This window comes from Lampetra fluviatilis, chromosome 54 (assembly GCF_964198595.1).
Source record: "Lampetra fluviatilis chromosome 54, kcLamFluv1.1, whole genome shotgun sequence".
In the NCBI taxonomy this organism is placed as follows: Eukaryota; Metazoa; Chordata; class Hyperoartia; order Petromyzontiformes; family Petromyzontidae; genus Lampetra; species Lampetra fluviatilis.
Window position 1 is genome coordinate 6,522,866 of NC_136328.1, and position 21,457 is coordinate 6,544,322.

General features: G+C 58.9%; 1 protein-coding gene across 1 annotated transcript in view; it reads right to left on the reverse strand.

Annotated features, from left to right (window-relative positions):
- Positions 1-21,457, reverse strand: part of LOC144949666 (uncharacterized) — a 191,117-nt gene that overhangs the window by 3,989 nt on the left and 165,671 nt on the right. The window contains exons 6-10 of the mRNA XM_078879658.1: positions 20,388-20,474; positions 19,350-19,501; positions 13,551-13,739; positions 7,381-7,471; positions 1,115-7,075 (exon numbers count right to left, since the gene is read on the reverse strand). Of these exons, the coding sequence (XP_078735784.1) occupies positions 1,115-7,075; positions 7,381-7,471; positions 13,551-13,739; positions 19,350-19,501; positions 20,388-20,474 (6,480 nt within the window). The remainder of the gene's footprint in view (positions 1-1,114; positions 7,076-7,380; positions 7,472-13,550; positions 13,740-19,349; positions 19,502-20,387; positions 20,475-21,457) is intronic.

The following is a 21,457-nucleotide window of genomic DNA, read 5'->3' on the forward strand; positions in this document are numbered from 1 at the left end:
GACGACGACCCTTGGCCGACGGGAGAACAGCCCGCCGCCGAAAAATCTGCAGAGAGCTCCCTCCCCCGCCTAGACCCCTCCTTCAAGTGAGCCTCTCTCCGCTGCTGGTGTGTGCGGGGTAACCGACCACGGCGAGGGGCCAGGGGGAGGGGCCGGGGGGAGGAGCGACTGACGGCGGAGGGCGGCACCTCAATTAGAATCGGACTGGAGGAATCTGATGAGCTATGAAGCTCTTTTTCACAGGTGTACGTCCGTACGCGTCGTCGCCTCTCGCCTGCCATCGCGCGCAAACTCACCCCTTCACGGTGCGCCCGTAACGTAGCGCAGACGGGTCAACGGTACACGTTGATTTGTTATTCAAAGTAAGCATTGACTATGGATACCCATAGTCATTTATATGCATTCATTAATCCCGCCCCCACTCCTCGCAAGAAGAGCGCACGAGTGTTGTCGTCACATCTACGCCTCTACATAAGGAACGAAACAGGTGGACTTCTCCACAAATCTGGCTGTCGCCTGATGAAGCTGGTTGTAATTACTGGCGAAACGTCGTACTCGGATTGTAAATGTTGTGGCTTGGCTCTCCAACACACCGGTTAGTGCTGTACCACGACGAATTGGCCACGTTCTGTTTACGTGACAACCCTTACTAGTTGGCCGTGTCGGGTGGTGGCACGTTTAACGACACATTTATATATTTACGCGATCTAACCCAAAAAACCTGTATTATGGATGATGTTGGTCGCGAAAGCCTACGTGTTAAACTAAGAGTACGTGTTTGATATGCTCCAGTTTCAAGTTAATCTTTGCTCAGCCAGGTGGGAACCCTAGAGACCAGTCTCATTTGCAAGAGTGAGTAACCTGGGTAACCAAAACGAGAAATAGAAAACGCCGCACAACCACTCCCCCACACGTTCCAAAAGTTGGACATCAGTCTTAATTTGATTTCACCGGTAAAGCGTCGTGGGACGCCCGCAAATCGATGCGTAGTGCGCTACGCAAAAACCGAGCAGCGACTGACTAACGTACGCAGGATGTGCCCAGGCAGCGCCACGCGCAGACGACTCCGGCCGAAATTACCAAAAGACGTCGTCGCCAAATAACGCAAACCTACCGGACGCTGCCATCTCCTGCCCGCTCACGGCAAAGGGGAGCACGCCGGCATTCACCGCCACCTCCGTCTCCCCGCCGCCGCCATCGGCCGGCGCCTGCTTGGGCCGGATCTCGGGCAGGTGCGGGCCGGCGGTCGGCAGGCACAGCCTCTTGGCCTTCTCGCGCGTCTCCTTCTCGGCCTCCATCTGCTGGCGGAAGCCCTCGCGGAGGCGTGCGATGTGCTGCAGCGAGAACACGTGCTCCTGCACCGACAGCTTGGCGCTGTAGCGCACGCAGCACAGGCCGCACGCCGTCTTGGGCCCGCTGTCCGACCCGGGCGAGCCCACGACGGGCGAGGTGGCGCCGGTCGGCGTGCTTGCGCCGCCGGAGCTGCCGCCGCCGCCGCCGGCCGCCGGCGAGGCGGAATCCGGCACGTTGCGCTGGGCCTTCTTCTCCTTGGCGCGCGCATTCTGGAACCAGATCTGCACGACGCGCTTCTCCAGGCCGATCTCCTTGCCCAGCGAGCTGCACTCGTGCACCGAGGGCGTGCGCCACTCGCCGTAGCAGGCGCGCATCACCGCCAGCTGCATGCTGCTGATGTGCGTGCGCCGCCGCCGCCCGCTGGGGTGGTCGCCCGAGCCCCAGTCGCCGCCGCCGCCCGACACGGGGCTCAGCGAGCAGGGGTCCTCCGACGCGCCCTCCGACGACTCCTCGACGCGCGACACCCCGCCGTGCTTCGCTTCCGACGCCGACGCCGACGGGAGGGCCGCCAGCGCCGCCGCCGCCGCCGCAGCGGCGGCCGCCTCTGCCGCGGCGCGAGGAGGGGGAGCGGCGGGAGGCGACGCGGGCGGCCGCCTCTCTGCGCCGGTGGCCGACGCGGCGGCCGGGACGGCCGGGTTCTCGATGTCGGCGATGATGCCCTCCACCTTCAGCATGGACGGGCTGAGCTGCGGCGGCGGGGAGTAGGTGCCGCGGTGGCCCGACGGCGCCTTCGACGCCGCGACCGCCGTCGCCGCCGCCGTCGCGGCCGCCGTCTCGTCGGGCGGCGAGGCCAGGCTGCCGTTGTCGGGTGCCGGTGGCGCCGCCGCCGCCGTCGACTCGGCGCCGTGCTGCGTCTGCACGTGATCGTCCAGCAGGGCCTGGTCCTTGAACAGGATGTGGCAGAAGGGGCAACGGCGCTTAAGGAGGGGCCGCCACTGTCCGTGAGGCGCCGACGGCTGGGCGTGGGCGGCGGCGGAGGGCTGCGGCAGCGGCACCGCCGCCTTGGGCTCGCCGCGCACGCTCTGGAACCAGGCCTGCAGGAGCGCGTGCCTCTTGGCCGACTCGTCCTCCGACGCCTGACCCGGCTGCACGGCGTCCAGGGAGTACTTCTGGTACAGCGTCTTGAGTTCCTCCAGCGACAGCGACGTGTTGGGGAACTTCACCCGCTCCAGCTCGTCCGAGCCGGCAGCCTTCGCCGTCAGGTCCACGCCGTCGAGCGGGGCTTGCGCAGCCGCCGTCGCCGCTGGCTGCGTCGCCGCCCTCACCGGGTGCTTGTCGCTCCGCGCCAGCTGCTTTCCCTCCGACGCCAGCTGCTTTCCCTCCGACGCCAGGCTCTGCAGCTTGAGCAGGTGGCAGCGCTGGTGCTCCTGCCAGCGCTCGAAGTTGACGAAGCTCAGCTTGCACGAGTCGCACTGGTAAGCGCCGGCGGTGGCCGCCGCGAGCGCCGCCGCGGACGCCGCTCCGGGGGCCTCCGACTTGGGCCTCTTGTCGGTCCTCGGTTCGAGCCTGCGATCGCCGCCCTCGGCCGCCGCCGTGGCCGTGGCCGCCTCCTCCACGCGCTCCGTTTTGATCTTGGTCTTGATCACCACCTCCTTGGCACCGTCTCTCTTCGACGACGGCACGCACGCCGCCCCCATCCCCGCCGCGGCCGCCGCCACCGCCGCGGCCGCCGGGGCCTGGATGGACGGCAGCAGCATGGGCCCGAGCGCCGATGTGTTCTGCGCGCTCAGGATCTGCATCAGCCGCTCGCCGGCAACGTCCGCCCTCTCCTCGCACTTCAGGGAGCCCTTCCTGTGCGTCGCCGCCGCCGCCGCCGCTTGCTCGCCGCCCTTGTCCTTCGCCGCGTCGGCGCCCGAGCCGTGCCTCTGCGTGGCTCCCGCCGTCTGCGACGACGACGACGGCGACGGCGAAAGCGGCGGAGGAGGCGGCGGCGGCGGCTGCAGCCCTGGCGGCGGCGGCGAACCCTGGCCGGCGCTTCCGGGCTGCCCGTCCGAGTGGCGCCGCGCCTTCTGCCGCATGTGCTGGAACCAGTACTTGAGGGCGACGCGCGGGTGGTTGAGGTACGTCGACAGCTGCTGCAGTTCCTTGTCCTTGGGGTAGGGGTTGGCGTTGAAGCAGTGCATGAGCACGCGCAGCTGCTCGTCCGAGAAGCGCGTCCGGTTTAGCTGCTTCGACTTCTGGTCCAGCGCCTCGGCCGACGCCAGGTGCTCAGACTCCGCTGCGGCGACCGCGGCGGCGGCGGCGGCTGCGGCCGCCGAGATGTCCACGGCCGCCACCGCCGCCAGCGCCGCCGCCGACGACACCGTCGTCGCGGTCGACGACGACGACGACGCCGACGCCGCCGCGGGCGACTCGGCCTTCACCGAGTCGAGCCGGGCCCAGCCGCGGTCGCCCGAGCCCGAGTCGCGCCAGTCCGAGTCCTTGCCGAGCTCGCGCTGCTTGCGGTAGCGCTGCCGCGCGTTCTGGAACCACAGCACGATGGTGCACGCCGGTAGGCCCAGCAGGCCGGACAGCCGCTTGATCTCGTCCTCCTTCGGGTAGGCGTTGAGCTGAAAAGACTCGCGCATGGCGCGCACCTGGTAGTCCTTGAACGTGGTGCGCTTCGAGCGCTTGTACGGCGCCGGCTCCTCCGACTTGGAGGAGCCCGACGACTCGAGGGCGCTGTCGTCGAGGAGGGCCTCGCTCTTGCACACCGCGACGCCCGGCGGCTCGGCCCGGGGCGTCTCCCGGCCCCTCGAGTTGGTGCCGCCCCCCCCGCCGCCACTCTCCGCCCGCGGTGTGCCGCCTGTCTTATCCGCCTTCTGACTTCGCCTCTCTGTCGCTGGCTGCTGCTGCTGTTGCTGCTGCTGCTGCTGCTGTTGCTGCTGCTGCTGGTGCTGCTGGTGCTGCTGTTGCTGCTGCTGCTGGTGCTGATGGTGATGTGGTGTGGATTTTGAGAGATGCTCGCTTCTGTTCGAGTGTTCGAGTTTCTTCACCTCTCGTGCGTGCGGCGAGTCCGCCGCCGCGTCCCTGTCGCCCGACCTCGCCTTCGTCCTGGTTTCTTGAGCGGAGCTCCCAGAACGCTTCCCCTCCAAGCGCGCCGGCCCATTGGGATCGGCGTGACGATGCTGCTGCTGGTGCTGGTGGTGGTGTTGGTGGTGCTGGTGATGTTGTTGCTGGTGATGTTGTTGCTGTTGCTGCTGCTGCTGTTGCTGCTGCTGCTGCTGTTGCTTTTGGAGCTTCGTGAGATCGAGGGGTGCGAGCGGTTCTGGAGCGAGCGAAAACTGCTGCAAAAGCTGCTGGGGAAGTGTTGCGAACGGCACCTGCAGCATCAGGTGAGCGAACGCCGCCATGTCCATGCCCGCCACAGACTCGTGCTGCTGCTGCGCTGCCTGCTGCGCTGCCTGCTGCGCTGCCTGCTGCGCTGCCTGTTGCTGCTGCTGATGATGATGATGCTGCTGCTGTTGCATAACCATGGTAGTCGACGACACCATCGTGGAAGACGGCGCCGACGTCGTCACCGGAACCGCAGCGTTCGCAGCGGCGGACTCGGCCGTGCGGCCCTGCTTGGCCTCGCCCTGCTGCCCGCCGCTCGCCGACGCGGCCGGCGCCGCCTGCGACGACGCCGCAGCCGCGGCCGCCGGCGTCGCCGCCGGCGGCGGCTGCGGCGGCGGCTCGGGCGCTCGCTGCTCAACGGCGCTCACCGGCACCTCCTCGAGCGGGTAGATGCGGTCGTAGACCTCGCGGTAGCGCTTGGCGTACTTGGCGAGCTCGTCGAAGGGCAGGATCTGCTTGTGCGCGTGCTCCTGGTGGCACTTCAGGATGAGCGCGTTGGAAAAGAGGCGCCGGCACGCGCCGCACTCCAGCTTGTCGCCGATGCTGCGCTCCCGGGTGTCGCCGTGCCGAGGCGGCCGCTTGCGCCCCTCGATGAACTGCACCACCAGCTCGAAGCCGACGTTCGCGAGCAGCGCCTTCGACGCGTTTCCCGTGTAGCCGAAGGGGACGCGTGCCGGCAGCAGGCCGTCCTCTCCGCCGGCGCCGCTCTTCCACGTGGCGCCAGCCTCGTTTGACGCTTTGCCCGCGTCCGTGGGTTCGGGCACCACGCCGGAGGCGGTGGGGGCGGCGCCGGTCCTCCTCGACGCCTCGTCCGTGCCGGGGTCGCTCGACGTATCCGGCACCAGCTTGTATTTTTCTGTTGCCGCCGCCGCAACTACCGCCTTGTGGCTGTGTTCGGCCGCTTGTCCGACCGACGGCTGCTTTTGCGACGGAGCCTCCGCACGGCCGGTCGACGGGGACAGCGCGGACGCCTGCGCCGCGCCGCCGCCGCCACCGCCGCTTCCGCTCGCCATCGTCGGGCTGAACTGGAACTCGAGCCCCGGGTAGTAGTACTGCAGCAAGAGCTGCTGCTGCTGCTGGTACTGCACGAGCGCCTCGGGCGACAGCAGCAGGTGCGAGATGTATGCCTGCTGCAGCAGCTGCTGCTGCAGCATGGCCGCCTGCTGCAGCTCCTGCTGCGTCTGCACCTGGGCCTGCAGCCAGGCCTGAGCCTGGGCCTCCGCCTCGGCCTGGGCGTGGGCGTGAGCCTCGGCCTCCGCCTTGAGCCGCGAGCTCGACGGCTCGGGCCACGCGTCCTGGCGGGCGTGCGGGTCGCCGCCCCCACGCGACGACTTCGACGAGCGGCCCTGCGAGAATTCCTGCGACGTCGACTGGTGCTGCTGTTGCTGCTGCTGTTGCTGCTGCTGTTGTTGTTGCTGCTGTTGTTGTTGCTGCTGTTGTTGCTGCTGCTGTTGCTGCTGTTGCTGTTGTTGCTGCTGCTGCTGTTGTTGCTGCTGCTGTTGTTGCTGCTGCTGTTGTTGCTGCTGCTGCTGCTGCAGCAGCTGCTGTTGGTAGTGGTGGTACTGAAGCTGCTGACTCACGCGCTCCGTTTTCCTCTTGGCGTCTGACTCGCGAGGCTTCCTCGACTTGAGCGAAAGGTCCATCACCTCCACGACGTCCTGATCGTCGCCGTACCCCGGCAAGCGGCCGCCGCCCTCCCTGGCCGAGTGCCGCCCCTCCTGCTTCACGGCGGCGGCGGCCGGGGGTGCCGGCGGCGGTGGTGCCGCCGCCAGCGCCGCCGCGTCGGCTTGCGCGCCGTCGCCGGCCGACTCGGCCGCCGCCTTCTTCACCTTGTGCAGGTGCGACACCGAGTTGAGGTGGCAGTCGAGGATGCTCTGCTGCGTGAACGACTCGACGCACACGTTGCACTTGTACGGCCGCGCCGGGTCCAGGAACTTCATGAGCAGCACCTGCGAGCTCTTGTGCACCTCCCCGGGGCTGCGCCGCCGCTCCACGCCGTTCTCGGCGGCGCCTGCGGCGCCCGCGGTGCCGGCGCGCACCACGCGGCACGGCAGCCCCGCGTCGCTCGCCTGCGCCTGCCGGTACACCTCCGGGTGGCACGCCTGCAGGTGCGAGCGCAGCGAAGCGAACGTGCGGAAGGTTCCCTGCGCGCACAACGTGCACAGGATCTTGTCGCGTTTGTCGACGGCGCCGCCGACGACGACGATGCCGACGCCGCCGCTGCCGCCGAGGTCGCCGAGCTCCGGCGGTGGCGGCGGGGAAGGAGATGGAGACGGGGAGGGGCCGTGCCTCTGGTCGGCGCACGGTGCCCGCTGCTGGGAGCTGCCGCCGGAGCCAGCGTCGCCGCTGAGACGATCGCCGAGGGTCTGGACGGGCTCCGGCGCCGTCGTGCAGCTTCGCTCAGAGTCTGCGATTCCGCAGGCGACACCGGATGAGAGTTAAGCCATGCGTGTATATATTTTTCCCCGTGATATTTTCAGTATTTTTAAAACGTTCATTATCTTTCTGCTTATTTCCTCGCATCGCCCGACAAGTTTGTAATTCCCTCCAAATGGTCTCTTCCTTTTTCAAGGTCTCAATTCGGAACATGTATATTCACTCTATAATCCATCACATCCTCAACAGCGCTGTTTGCGGCTGCCCGCTTGGCATTCTGCGCCTGCGAACATTCACGGTCAAAATACATACTGAACAAAAATGTGGCACACGTACCACGAGAGGATGGTGTCTTGCCGTCGGCCACACTCGCCTCGCACGGATTTGTGGGAGTGGAGTCTGTTGAGGACGTCTCAGCCATAGACAGCTGCAGAGCGCAAGCAAAGAGACACACGCACACACACACGCACACACACACGCAGATCTCCTGTTTAGACACGCAGTGGTGCTGTTTGCGAGCACCTATCAAGGTCGGCGCAGCGCACGAGGATGCGGCCAACAGCACGCCCCGCCATTGATGGTTACACACCACGTTAGGTGGTCGCTTAATACTGAGCTGACCTAGAGGAGACCTACGGGATGGGTTCAAACATTCGCCACTTATCGTCGTTCGTGAGCGGGGATCGGGTTCGCCAGGTTTGTCGCCCCAGTGTGCAAACACGGACGCCCGCACACTCGCGCGCGCACACACAGACACGCGTGGCACAGTGTGCGAACACAAACGCGCACACTTGCGCACACAGACACGCGTAGCGCAGTGCCGCCGCGCGTTAATGCTCGCCGTCGATTAACAACTCCGGCAGATTGAGCGCTCGCTTACAGTCACCGGCGGTTTTCACCCCCCCCTCTGCCAGCGAATGGTTCGGCACGCACCGCAACCCTCCGCGGCAATTTATCCCCGACGTTCCGCTGATTACGCGAGGCCTCGTTAGGGCCAACAACGCATCCCCGGCACGTGTGGGTACAGGGCGGCTTCGTCGGTAATTAGCGCGGACGCGTGGCGGCCCTGCAGGTGCTGCCGTAGCGGCGGGCGCAGCTGCAAAATAAAAACTAAAGGTGCATCCCTCCCCCACCCCTTCCTTCTCCCACCCCCCTTTCCCCCCGCCGCCTCCTTCTCCCTGCTCCCTCTATCCTACCTCGCCTGGTGTGCAGGAGGTCGTGGGTTCGATCCCGACCCTGACGCCTGCTGCTGTATATTTGGAGTTTGTGTGTCTCTCTCTCATCATCATCATCACGGTGGCTAGGAGAAGTTAACTACCTCGCCTGGTGTACAGGAGGTCGTGGGTTCGATCCCGACCCTGACGCCTGTATATTTGGAGTTTGCGTGTCTCTCTCTCTCCCCGTGGTCGCGTGGATTTTTCTCCGGGTCCTCCGGTCTTTCCCTACACATTTGGAATCAACGTCCACGCGTTCAGAGCATTTGGCAGCTGTACATTTCCACGTGATGATGATGATGAGCCACTTCGTCTAGCTATCGTTGGTGTGGCCAGGTCGTTTCTGAAAAATGGCTATATACCGTAGCTCAGTGGGTTTCGTATCTTCCCCACATAAAAGTACGGATAGTCGCTCGTGGTCCGAACTTGGGTGGGTCAGAGAGCCCATTCTCCTCCCCTTCTCTAAACCCAGGAGTTCAGGGACCTTTGTCCGCGGAGTTTCTGTACCCCCTTCTCCCCACGTCGCGGTGTGTGCTCTGCACCGGGCCTCTCATTGAAATACAATGAAAACAACAAGATGCACGCGTGCCGAGTCCATATCAGCTGTGGGTAGTGTTGGGCAAAAAAACTCACTTTGTAAATTGAAATACAGACATCGTCGTCGTCGTCATCATAACCGCCAGCCGTGGTCTATCCCAACCCACCCTCCACCCCCGCAAGCCACCGCCAACTCTCGCGGTCTCGTGATGAAAGAACCCGTACGTCCGTCCGTCCGTGCGCGAGACAATCCTGACCGCTCCCAAATCCGCGGCGGACGTCACCTCCGTCGGCAGTGCCGCCCTCGTCGGCAGTGCCGCCCTCGTCGGCAGTGCCGCCCTCGTCGGCAGTGCCGCCCTCGTCGGCAGTGCCGCCCTCGTCGGCAGCGCCGCCCTCGTCGGCAGCGCCGCCCTCGTCGGCAGCGCCGCCCTCCGCCCACCGTCGTCGCCATCCCCTTCGAGCCACGGCGCGGGCCTGCCCAAGGCCACTCGCAAACTTTTTCCCGACGGTCCAGACGGTCCCCAATCCCCCGTATCTCCCGAGACTTTGGGGGGAGGAGACCTTTAATCCAGCAGTGCAATTGATTGCGGCTGATACCGATGATGGTGATGATGATGCTGCTCAAGAGTTGATAAGAAAGAGAAAAGGCTTTACCCTCGCTTCTGAAAGATAAATTAATACCTCAGTGGGCTTTGCCTGGTAGGATGGGGATGGTTTAGCATTGTATCTGTGTTTGTGTGATTTGTTTACCTTTCTTGTACTCTGCACTCCTACCGTGTTTTCGTTCTGTTTGTTGTGGTAACGTTCTTAACCCGTCTCTACTGGACATCTGTGAAGAGGAGCTTCATAGCTCATTGGATTCCTCCAGTATAAATATTCTGATTTTGATTCCGAATAATTACAGGCAGGCATAAGATGTTCAAACACCAAACAGACACCTATGATGACAAGTCATCAGGTCTGCATTCACTGCACATGCTTGCGGTAAAACATGCTTTGATAATCAACGCACTGCCCTTGAAACTGATTGGCCTGCAGTGCCAGAGACGGCGGCTTTTTACGGCTTTGTCTCGCCATTGCTATCGAGCAAAAGGCGAACACAGTACAAGGACAATGCAAACGCCACAGCATTAATACGCTCGGGTTAAGCAGTTATATCTACGGGATCCTATTTGCTAGCATCAAGCATTTTACTTTTTTTTGTTCATCATCTTGACACCGGCAAAAAGAAAATGTCCCAAAGATAGAAGAAGAGTCTTTGGTTTTGTCTGTGGGGATGCTCGCTTACCGCTAACTCGGATTGGCAACGGGGCTGGGGCATTTTACTCGCGAAGCCTCTCCTGAAAATTAGATTTCCCGTTTTCCTTCCGAATCTGAACATCAAAAGTCACCTCTGCCCCCCCCCCCCCACCACTGCCGCCGTGTGCCAGAATCTGCCTCCTCCCGCCTCTGCGGGTTTTTTTCAGCGCCCCACAATCACGCCGCTAATGACGAACAAGAAGCAGGCAAGTGCGTCGGCTCCCAAGAAATAATGAACCGATTTTATCCAATTAAGAGGCACTCAAACGTTCCGACTTAATGGGCCCATATTTTCTTCCGGATAAAGATGAAAGGAATGCGAGCGAGACGGCGAGAATCTTAAACAGGCGGGCAAATAGCGGGCAGCGGCCGGCGGCGGCGAGAGCGAAATAAAAATAAAACTACAGCACCTAACGGAAAAATAATTAAGCTTCGCGAAGGAAAACACAATTAAGCATCTTTCTAATTTATTCCGGCAAATACGCCAATTAGCTAATTACCGCGCGTTAACAATGCATAATGTGTGTACTCGCTCACGGCGCGTGCGGGGCAAAGTGACCAGCATCCCCCCCCCCCCCCCCCCCCGTTGGTTCTCTGCGCAGGGGGAAATTGTCCCTGGCTAAGGACGATCGCTAATTGGCTACGAGGTTGGGCCGTTCTGTGCGGGGCTCCGAGGAGCCTCTCTCTCCGTAGCGGCCGACGTCTCGGGACGTTGAGCGGCGCCGTCGACGGAACAGGCGGAGCGGGGCCGCCACCGCCACCGCCACTGCCTCGCGTTGCTATTGCCGGATCACCGACGGGGCAAAGTCGTCGTGGTTGCGCGCTAACGAGCGGGCGGGCGGTCACAAGAGCGGCAGAAGGAAAGATGTCGCTGCGGCCGCGTGGGGTTTCGCGGTCGCGCCGAACAGTCGAGACTCGCCGCCCCCCCCCCCCCACCGTTCATCGGCACGACGTCCCGACGGTTTTCGCTCCGCCACCAGCCGGGAGCGAAACGCCGGACATAGTTTTGGCAACACGGTGCCTTCTTTCGGAATAGCCAAGACCGCATCTACGCATTGAAAGTTGCGTTCTCAATTTTGCCCTGCTTGAGTTTTCGTTCGTTAGTTTAGTTTATGTTCATTTGATCATTTAGATTATTTTCTTTATTCTTATTCCTCCGGGTGTCCATGCACGTGCTTATACATTCGCCACGCGCTGCGTTGCGAAACTCTTCTCGGCGCTATTGAATTCCGTCACACGTTCTCTGGTGCAGGCCAACTTGCAAGCGGCTGTCACGTTCAATTCACGTGAAGGTCAACGACAGGAAAGCCTCACCGAGTGTTTATCTCCAATTCGAATATCGGCATCACGTTACTGAGATACGGCAATCACCCCCGTGCAAGAGCAACGGCCCGCTGAAGCCGAGATCACATAACTACTTCTGATATCGCATTAAGATACCTCGAATACTCTGTGGGTCTTTCGGTAAAAGTCACGTAGATAGAAAAATAACAGATCAGGACGTTTCGATCGCAACACAGGCGATCGTCTTCAAGTGAGAGAGCGAAAGTTACTGAAACAAGGTCTTATATAGAGGGCGGGGAGATAGCATGTCAATGATGCTTCGGTGGCAGATAGAGAAGGACATCCAGCCTGTCAATACAAAGACAGCCAGTGGGTTTGCATAGTACCTTCGTCTGGAAAAAAATAAGAAATTTTTCCAAGACGAAGGTACTTTGCAAACCCACTATCATCAAAGATTTGTCCATGAAGCCATCCAGATATATAAACACAGACACAGCTTCAATCGAGAAGATGGGTAACAAATTGAGCAATCATTGGAAGGACGTGATTAACCGGGTAAAGTCTGAACCTACTGTGATGTTTCCATCCTTCCTGCCGATGTTAGCGGACTCTCTTGAGTTGCATCACGAGGTTGGATGTCTTTGTATTGACAGGCTGGATGTCCTACTCGATCTGCCACCGAAGCATCATTGACATGCTAATCTCCCCGCCCTCTTACCCTGAGGCTGCACCCATCTCAGGCCTATACAAGACCTTGTTTCAGTAGATTTCTCTCTCTCTCTCACCTGAAGACGATTGCCTGTGCAGAGGTTTTACGTACCGGGGTGTAGCAAGCCATTACGTTGCGGTGTCTACATCACGGTCCGTGCGTGGGGTGTCTACATCAACGTCCGCATACAGCCCTGCCCCTCGGGGGGCAGTTGGGTATATAAGGCGGTGCGCGAGAGAGCTCGGGGAAGTCGTTGGAGCAGAAGAGCCAGTGAAGACTGAAGACCAGCTAGCTCACCACTCACTCACTCAGTCACTCACCACTCACTCACTTACTCAGTCACTCACCACTCACTCACCTACTAAGAGTACCAGCTAGCCAGCCCTGGGACTACTACCCTGACTCGCTGCTCTTGTAAGAGCCGAGCAGGGCAAGCCAGGGGCGACCTCAAGGCAGCGAGGTCTGTGTCCTTGTGAGGGCCAGGCTCGTGTGGCTGAGGGTCGGACCTGAGCCGAAGCTGGGCCAGGTGAGTTAGCCTCTATAGGATGGTCGGGGTTAGAGGAGTGTAGTAGGAGCTGACGGGGAAACGTTAGCCGAGGGACACTGCCTCGGATAGACCGGGTGAAGGGGCCGTTACCCCTTCCTGTGTTAGGATGCGCTACGTGCCGTATAGTACCCATTTGTTAATAAATACGTGTTGCCTCCGTCAAACGTCTCCTGCGCTACTTACGCCGTTACACCTGTGTTGCGATCGAAACGTCATGATTTATTATTATTTTTTATCTACGTGACTTTACCGAAAGACCCAAAGAGTATGAATTCCTGCAGTCACGAAAGCTTCAAATCAAGATTCATACCTCCAATACACACCAGGGGTGCCGTACACTCCCACCCACCCTGTTATGTAATCATAAAATATCCGTTGTGTGCCTGTCAAAGCAATATTGTTTACCTCCCAGAGCTGCGGAGCATACGCAGTGGGCAGCAATGTAAGTCGTGGCACTACACGCTCACAGACCTGCGCTCCCTACATTCACCAACCCGCACTGACCGGCGTTGGCAAAACAACCTCAAGCAACAGACAAATCTCAAGCACAGTCTACAGCGTGTGTTGCCCGCGCGGCGTGGAGAGAATCTAAAGCCAGCAGCGGTAAGACAGAAAGGCTGTCTTGCTCACGGTTGCCATCATCGTCGCCATCATCGTCGCCATCATCGTAGCCATCATCGTCGCCATCGCCGTTCATCGCCACGACTCCTAGCGGCTGCTACACCACGTGTGGCGAGTGACTCTCTCCACTCTGGCCACTTCCCCCCTCTGCACAGTTCCCCATCCGCCACGGCCTCTAACCACACGCCGATCCCAGCGGACGCTCGCCCGACCGCTGGCTCGCCCGCCGCCCTCCCTCCTGCCCGCTCGCCAGCCCGCCCGCCCGCCCGCCCAATCGGCCGGCTCGCTTTCTCACCGCGGCGATGATGCCGGCGATGCAGCCGCGTGCGACGCTGTGCTTGCGTGACAGGTGTGCCTCCAGGCGGCTCTCGCTGCCCAGCGAGTCCTGGCACAGGGGACATCTCAGCGACCTCGCTTCCGCGGGCCCGGCCACTACCGCCACCGCCGCTACCGTCACCGGAGCCTCCTTGCTGTCGCCGTCAACCTGCGGAGAGGGAAGGTAAAGATAAAGCAACGGTGCTGGTAAGAAAAGAAAGAAAACGTTATTGTCTTCAAGGCTGGGATAATTCATTATAACCGATTAACCACACTTGATTAAGCTTCTCTTTCTTTGTGCAGTCATTGCTGACACTGAGCCGAGACCATCAGCTCTACTACCTTGAGGACCCAGCTTCACTACGGGCAGTTGACACCGAGGTGCGCAGCAGTAGGAACTCGGCATCATCCGACCTCTGAACCACGCGGTCGCCTCCGCAAATGTTTTTTTTCCCCACCGAATTAACGTCGGCACTTGAGAAGCCACGGGCGTCCAAGCCCCGCTGTTCAACCTCTGAAACTCGGGTGCCCGGCTCTCCGAGTGACACGGCCAGTGCATCTGAGGGGGCATTCCAAACGCAGATTCTGAGCCCAGGAAGTCGGCGCCGGGAGACACGGCTAATATCTACCGCTAAACCCCCGAGTGCCTGTGGGCACGGCGCCAAGGAGTTTGCTAGGTCACGAGATGGATTTCAGAGTTCATCTGCACCTGGCATAAATGGCCACGGTGGCATCAGCGCCACTTTAATCACCCCCCGTATCTTTTAGTCACACTTTGCCAACACGAGGCTTAGAGAGCCTTTACACTCCGTCGGGGCCGTCTGTAACGGGGAGGCTGTGGGACGCGCGATAACTCCCCTAAGTGCGATCCATTCAGAACCGCGAACCAAAAGAAAACGCGGAGCCAACAGAGCAATTCCCCGTTGTGGAATCGCTCGTCCTACAAACTCCGGAGACGGACGGGCGCTGGAAAGCGTTACGTAAAGACCCTTGCGTACGCGCGACCATCGCCAAAAGTTGTTTACTCGACGGCGTCTGCTTGGCAAGCGAGCGTCCCCGCAGGGGGGCCAAATTTGGTTTCCAGCCCCCCGTGTGAAAGGCAACTGAAGGGAGCAGCTCTGCCACGTGTCGCTTGCGCCGCCGCTGCCGGAAGGAGGGCCTCTTGCCAGAGGGAGCGCTGCGAAGACGGGGTGCTTGGCCTACTCTTCCGCGCTGGTCAGACGTCTTGGGGAGGGGGGGGGGGTTGGGGAGTACCCACACTGTACGCCACCACACGTAAACCCACCAGGTGATTTTCACGGCCTCGCCGGGTGATGGAGTCGAATCGGATTGCGTGCTCACCGTTACACACTGCAGCAGTGCCGGATTGGAATGTTGCGTTCGGCACGGCAAGCCTCGAGTCGCTGGCACGTTTCGTTTTACCGTCGTAAAAAAAAAAAATCGCACAAATGGTCGATGACATATAGTGGCTGTCTAAAATATTCTCGTGGGGGGGGGAGGGGCGGTTGGGGGGAAGGTGGGGGGGCCTCCCCCCACCGCCCCCCTCCCGGTTTGTCTCTCCACACCGCCTTTGTGTTTGCATTTATCTCTAACATCGACCAGGTGGCTCGCACGTTCCATTGCCCGCCAGAGACGTATTTTTCTAATGAATATAGATTCAAGTTCGAAGCGAACACGAGATATATATATTACAGAGAAAAAAAACACCGCGCACTTCCACAACATGTTTAGAGTTTAAGCGGAGCGCCGGCATTTGGGAAAATCACGAATTCTGCCATCGTCTCCGCCGTCGGGGCAGGCCGCGGCCGTAGCTTTTCATTACCGTTCGCGAGAGCGTGGTCGCACACACGGAGCGCACGCACGCACGCACGGGCACGCGTCCACGAGCCCATGTATTTTTTACCTCCGACGACAGCGACAAAGAGCGGCTGCTCGTGAAATGATTTGCACATTTTTATTCGAATTAAAAGCGCTCTCATTTATTACTTATTGATTCCGGAGCCGAATGTCCCAGTTATATTCTAATTGCACATTTTAAACGGCGCTCGTCGTTCGGGGCCCCCTAATGATGCATTAACCTTCCTGCCTTCCGACTTATTTAATTTCACCGGGCAGGCAGGCAGACACGACGAGACAGATACAGCCAACCCCCACCACCACCACCACCACCACTCCCCCCCCCACCTCAGACAACGCTTCCCGACAAAACACAGCAAGGGCTGGGGAGTGGTGGCGCAATGATCAGCGCCGCCAACGCCACGGCGCTAAAACCCCGGCGGTGAGCACAGTTTGATTCACAGTGGGGGGGGGGGGCCTTTTCTTCAGATCTAGAATGGGGGGGCATTTGTCCAGCATTAGTGACAGAGAGCGGTAAGTTAATCATATTATTGTTATTAGATTACCATATTCTTATTATAACTCACATTGCAACTGGAGGTCCCTATCACGTGGCCCTGCGTGGCTCCGAGATATTCCGTTACGTTATGGGCGTACTATGAATACCAATAATAATTATTGTTGTTATCAGTGGTCACGGGTGGCTGCAGCGATATTTCTAAGGCTGCCAATGTTAGCGGAAACTGTGATTCAAGACCGAAACAGGGGGATGTCTCCACAACCCTGGCTATCGCCCGATGATGCTGGTCATAATTACCGGCAAAAGGTCACGGTACTCTTAATTGTAAATGTGGGTTTACGCTCCAACCGCACACAACCGGCGTGCTGTGCTAGTAACAGATTGGCACGTTTAGTTTACGTGACAAACCTTACTAATTGGCTGTGTCGGGTGGTGGCGGGTTTAACTACACATTTATATATTCACGCGATCTAACCCAAATAAACCACTATTATGGATACTATTGGCCACAAAAGCCCTACTATCGCTACTACTACTGCGTGTTAAACTAAACTGTGATTGCTCGCTTGACTGGGCGCTCCAGATACTCCTGCATGCAAAACGCTCGGTAATTGGCTGCGAGCGCCTTCATATATAGAGGACCGCAGAGCTTGGTGAGGAGGGCCGGAGAATTTGGCGCCGACTCAGCGCCCGGGCCTTCCCCGCTCGCTCGCCTGTGGATATTCCGGGGATGCCTCCTTGTGATCGAATGCTCCGTCACAAGATGAAATGATCATTTTTATCACGTTGTCACGAATAGGAGATATTTTTAAGTGATTTTTTTTTTCCTTTCCTCTCTACCTTGCGCTCCGATTGTTTGTCGCTGTAACGTTCTGACCCAGCGCCCCTACCTGGACATCCGTGGAAAAAGAGCTGGTCGGATACCTCCCGGATAAATAAAATATTCTGATGCTGATTATTCATGTTGCAGTGCGCTAACCTCTGTGCCACCGTTCCCCGTTCCCCCCTTAGTGTGGGTTGCGTTGACATAAAAATACAAATGATGTCACCGCTAAGACTGCGCTCTGGGGCGCAGGTGCACGCGGAAGCTCCTGGAAACGACCAATTAAGACTAATTGCTGCCGCTGTCTACAGGCATGTACAGACTCACTGCCCCCCCCGCCTGTGAAGGGATAATAGTAAACACAGGGGAAGGTCACGATTTGCTTCAAGGATCGACTATCGTCTGTACCATCCAGTCTGCTTTGTCCGTCTCTCCCGGTGCTGCCCGTACCGTCCGGTCCGTGCCGCTTGCCCCGTTTGCAGGCACTTAACGGCGGACGCGGCAATCAAAGCGCCATCGATCGAAATCTTTCCTGAGGCTTCCCTCCGCGCCCGCACGTCCGCGCTCAACTCCACTGCCAGATTTGTCCGTCGTCCGGGCAGAAACCGGCGCGCCGTCGAACGTCCGCGACGGATCCGAGTGCGGCGGTGGCGGCGGCGATGGCTGCGCGTCATCTCCCCCCCCCCCCGTCTCATGGCGAGTGACCGCGTGGCGACGAGAGGGCGCGGAGAGAGACGGAATAAACCCGTCGCAGGGCGACGAACGAAATGATCCCGCGCCAGACGCCCGCCGTCTGGTGCGATCCGCCGGACGCTTTCATCGCCGACTAATTAAGATTCCCCTTTGTAGATGGGCGCTCGCCTCTACACACTCCACTTATCCATCAGGAACCGATGAAATTATTTGAAGCCGCTTTAAAAGGAAATTTAATGTCTCCCCCCCCCCCACCAAACCCGACTGCCACCCACCCCACCCCTGCCGCTCCCCGCCCTCCCCCCGTTCAATCTGCCACTCTGCGCATATTTTCTTTACATGATCCCAACTCGTTTCCATGGCTCGTTATATCCCGCAGGACCCTGAGAGATGGCAGGACAGCTTAGGGAGGCCACCGTTTAGCAGCGGATAGATCACGGCTGCTGATCATCTCGGTGATGATGAACTCGTGCGCCTCAATGGCTCTGTCTGCGACAACTGAACCTCATGGCGGGACCCCGGGGTCTCGAATAAACGCGAGTAAAAAAAATATATATATCGTATTTACTTATTTTTGGCGACTCCGTCCCACCGCGCACGTAAACGCCGCGACCCACCAGAAATCAAACCTCTAGTTCTTCACCAAGCACCCGTCGTTGCCAAAATTGCCGTAGTCACAAAAAAAATTGATTAGCGCAACGTGTAGAGCTCGTCTAGAGGAACAGATTGCCGTATCGTTCGCCTTCAACGGACATTAAATGACGTCGCAACGCAGTTCATGCGAGAGCCCCCGGGGGCTTTAGGGATCCCTGGATCCCGTCGTAAGGTAAAGTACCGTGTGGTGGAATGGTGGCGACTGGGTTAGCGCGCGCCGCACTATGAACCCGGCGGCCCGAGTTTTATTCCGGGCCATGACTAGAAGCAGTGGAGAGTGACATCTGAACCGACCATCATGGTGAAGTATGGTCAAACAACCCCCACGACCGACGTGCCATCGGCAGGCCTTTATCCAGCGGTCTATTGACAGAGGGAATTAAAGTATTTGAATGAGAAAAAAAAATATTCTAACGTAAGCGTGCGTCCTGCGACGTGGGATGATAATTATCACGAGTAGCGTCCCTGCAGCTCCAGCAGTCCTACCCACGGGAGGGCAGAGGTGATGGGTGACGACGATGATGGCCGTTCAAGGCAAGCTGGGCTTCTTAGGGCCCTCTATGAATGGCTGAGGCTTACGGAGCTACAGACGCAGGGCACCTGAATCACTCTCAGGCTTCACTCTCTGTCTGAGGCTGACAGCCAAAGGCACCTGCTGCTTTAGGGATCTCAGCGTGCATCGTTAGTTCCTCTGGTTCACAGAGCCAGTTTTGGCACAACCCTTACGATTCTTCGTATTCAAAATCAGTTATTGCGATCAGAATCAGGCGCCTTTAGGATTCAAAAGGCTTCGTCGCGAACACCCGAGGCTCAGAGCACTAGGCCCGACACCGAGAAGATCCTTGGGGTTCATTGTTAATGCCTAGAGTTCCAGAGAACCAGGTGAATGGCTCACACAGGACTAAAATAAAACAACGTTATCGGTACAGAGGCTCCCCCACAGGGCAGCGCACGGGAGGGCCTGTGGCACGGTTAGGCGCCAGCTATCGTAGTGCGCGGGTCGTGTCGCTACGGTTCTCTGCGGTGAGTTCGATGTCTCGGAAAACGACGGCGCCACGCCTCTCGAAATAAAATCAACGCCCAGCCGCTCGCGCGTTCCGAGGGTCGGGGTGAACGGGACACCCCACCCCGCAACTTGCAGCCGTCTCCGAACGGGAAAGGGGTCATAAGGGTTCAGCGTCGTCGGCGCCCGAGGTCGATACGTCGGCTGCGCCGGCGCGACCGCCGAGCGCAAGCCCCGCGGGTTTCGTCACCTGCACGAGCCTCCCCTCGCCGTTCTGCGACGCCCTCGGCCTCTTGGTGGGTAGCGCCGCGTCGGACTGAGGGCTGCCCCTGCCTCCCTCCAGCAAGCGCTTGGCTCGGCTTAGCTGCTGGTGCTGCCGCTGGGACGCGAGGTCACTGGCCCCTGCAAGGAGAGAGAGACGGCCACGGGGAGACGAGGCGGCACACTCAGGAGGTTTCAAGTTGAAGTCGCTTAACCGGATGAGGAACTCAAAGAGACCCGGGACGAGTCTCATCTTCAAGAGCGGCCCGGGTCACCAAAATGACAGAAGCAATCACGCGAAAAGCTGCGCACACAAACTAATAAGCAGTGAAGGAGCTCGAAAGTGGAGATATAAATTGGGGCAAAGATGACCAAGTAAAAGAATAAAATCGGGCAAACGGTGTACAAACGAATCAGCGTTGCACGAAATAAAATTCCTTGCAACAAAAGATTGCTCTGGGAAAATTACTTGGGGTAATGAACGGCGGAAACAATCGCAAGGAGAAGACACAGACGCTGGAAGTTCGCAGAAGAATCGCGGGGCGGCGATGCGGTCACCCGTCGGTTTAAAATCCACTCCTGAGATCACGACGCAGCACACGCTGAGATCAGCACGCAGCAATCCATGACTGACAATTCACACCGAATAAATATATTCAGCTTTGGGAGGCCTTAACCTAGCAGTGGATAGATGCCAGCCCATCACGACGACGATGAAAAGCGAATGCCAAGTTTGGACCCAACGGGGGCCAAACAAACATGGACAAATTGACACAGAACAAACGAGAAACAATTTACCACCAAGAGCAAATAAGTTTACATCGTGAAAAATCATCCAAGTACGGGGAGAGGAGAGCGACGGGTTATCCCGTGCGCGCGTCGTTAAGAGGCTCGCTATTTAGGGTTCCGTTAACATATTACCGTTACATATTTTTTTTTTTCACCGCAACGAAATGGGGTTGTGGGCTGCACGGAAAACCAAGGCGAGTCTAAAACAAAAAATAAAATAATAAACACGTGTTCTCACCGCCGTCCGGCAGACTCCCCACGTCGGCATGGTGCAGCTGGCCAGACAGGGCGCCTGGCGTGACGTCCGCGCGCTGCTGCGAATCGTCTGCAAATGCAACACACGGGCAGGCACGGGTGGAGTTCGAAAAATTTAAACACGTATAAAAAATTAAAACAAATCAATGTAAATAATATGAAAAATGCAACAATAAAACAAATTCCGTACATCCGCACAATTAAAATTTGAAGACCAACGATTTCTTTTCTTTTCGGTACGCTCGGAGTGGCTGCAATAACAGGCAGCGCGACGGCGAGCGCGCACATTTATACGGCGCCCCCCCCCCACTCCTTCCCCCCCCCCCCGATCGCGTTTGGAGAATGGCGAGCAGTCTGGAAGATTTGTAAATCTGGGATGCGATGTCACAGGTGATTCCAAGCGCGGTTGAGCACGAATTGAAAAGTGCAATAACGCAAATGGATTTCTTCTCGCACAAGAAAAAAAACGGGCCGGGGATCGGCGTAAGATGTCACGGCACTTGGCAGCCTCGCGGAATTAACTATGCCTCCGAGTTAGCTTCATGCATTAATGCGCGCGTCGCGCCGTGCACTTTCGCAGCCCTGCAGGCGAAATTCATATTCACAACGCCGCCGCCGCTGCCACCACAGCGACCGTGGCACGTCCTCCGCAATATTGCTTTTGCCGTTTAAAAAATATGCAAAAAGATGCGTGTTATTTTTTATTAACCTCGAGCGATTCTAAACAAATGAACGTTGTTCTTGCGGGCGTGTAAAAGAACGAACGCGCACCCACGCGATTTTGTTTATTTTCCCAAAACCGCCGTGTGCTTTTGATTAAATAATTGGCCAACTTCCTTACTTAAGCAAACGAGAGAAATGCGTGCGTCCGAGCGGACGAACGTCGCGTAGGTGGAGCGACGAGATCGCCGGTTCAAGTGCACGAGTGACACGGGCGGACGGTGGAGGCACTGGGCCGTGATGGGATGATGATGGCGTGCGGGGGCCTTCATCCAAGCGGTGGACAGACAATGGCTGATGACGACGATGACGATTGGCTGCGTTGACTCGACA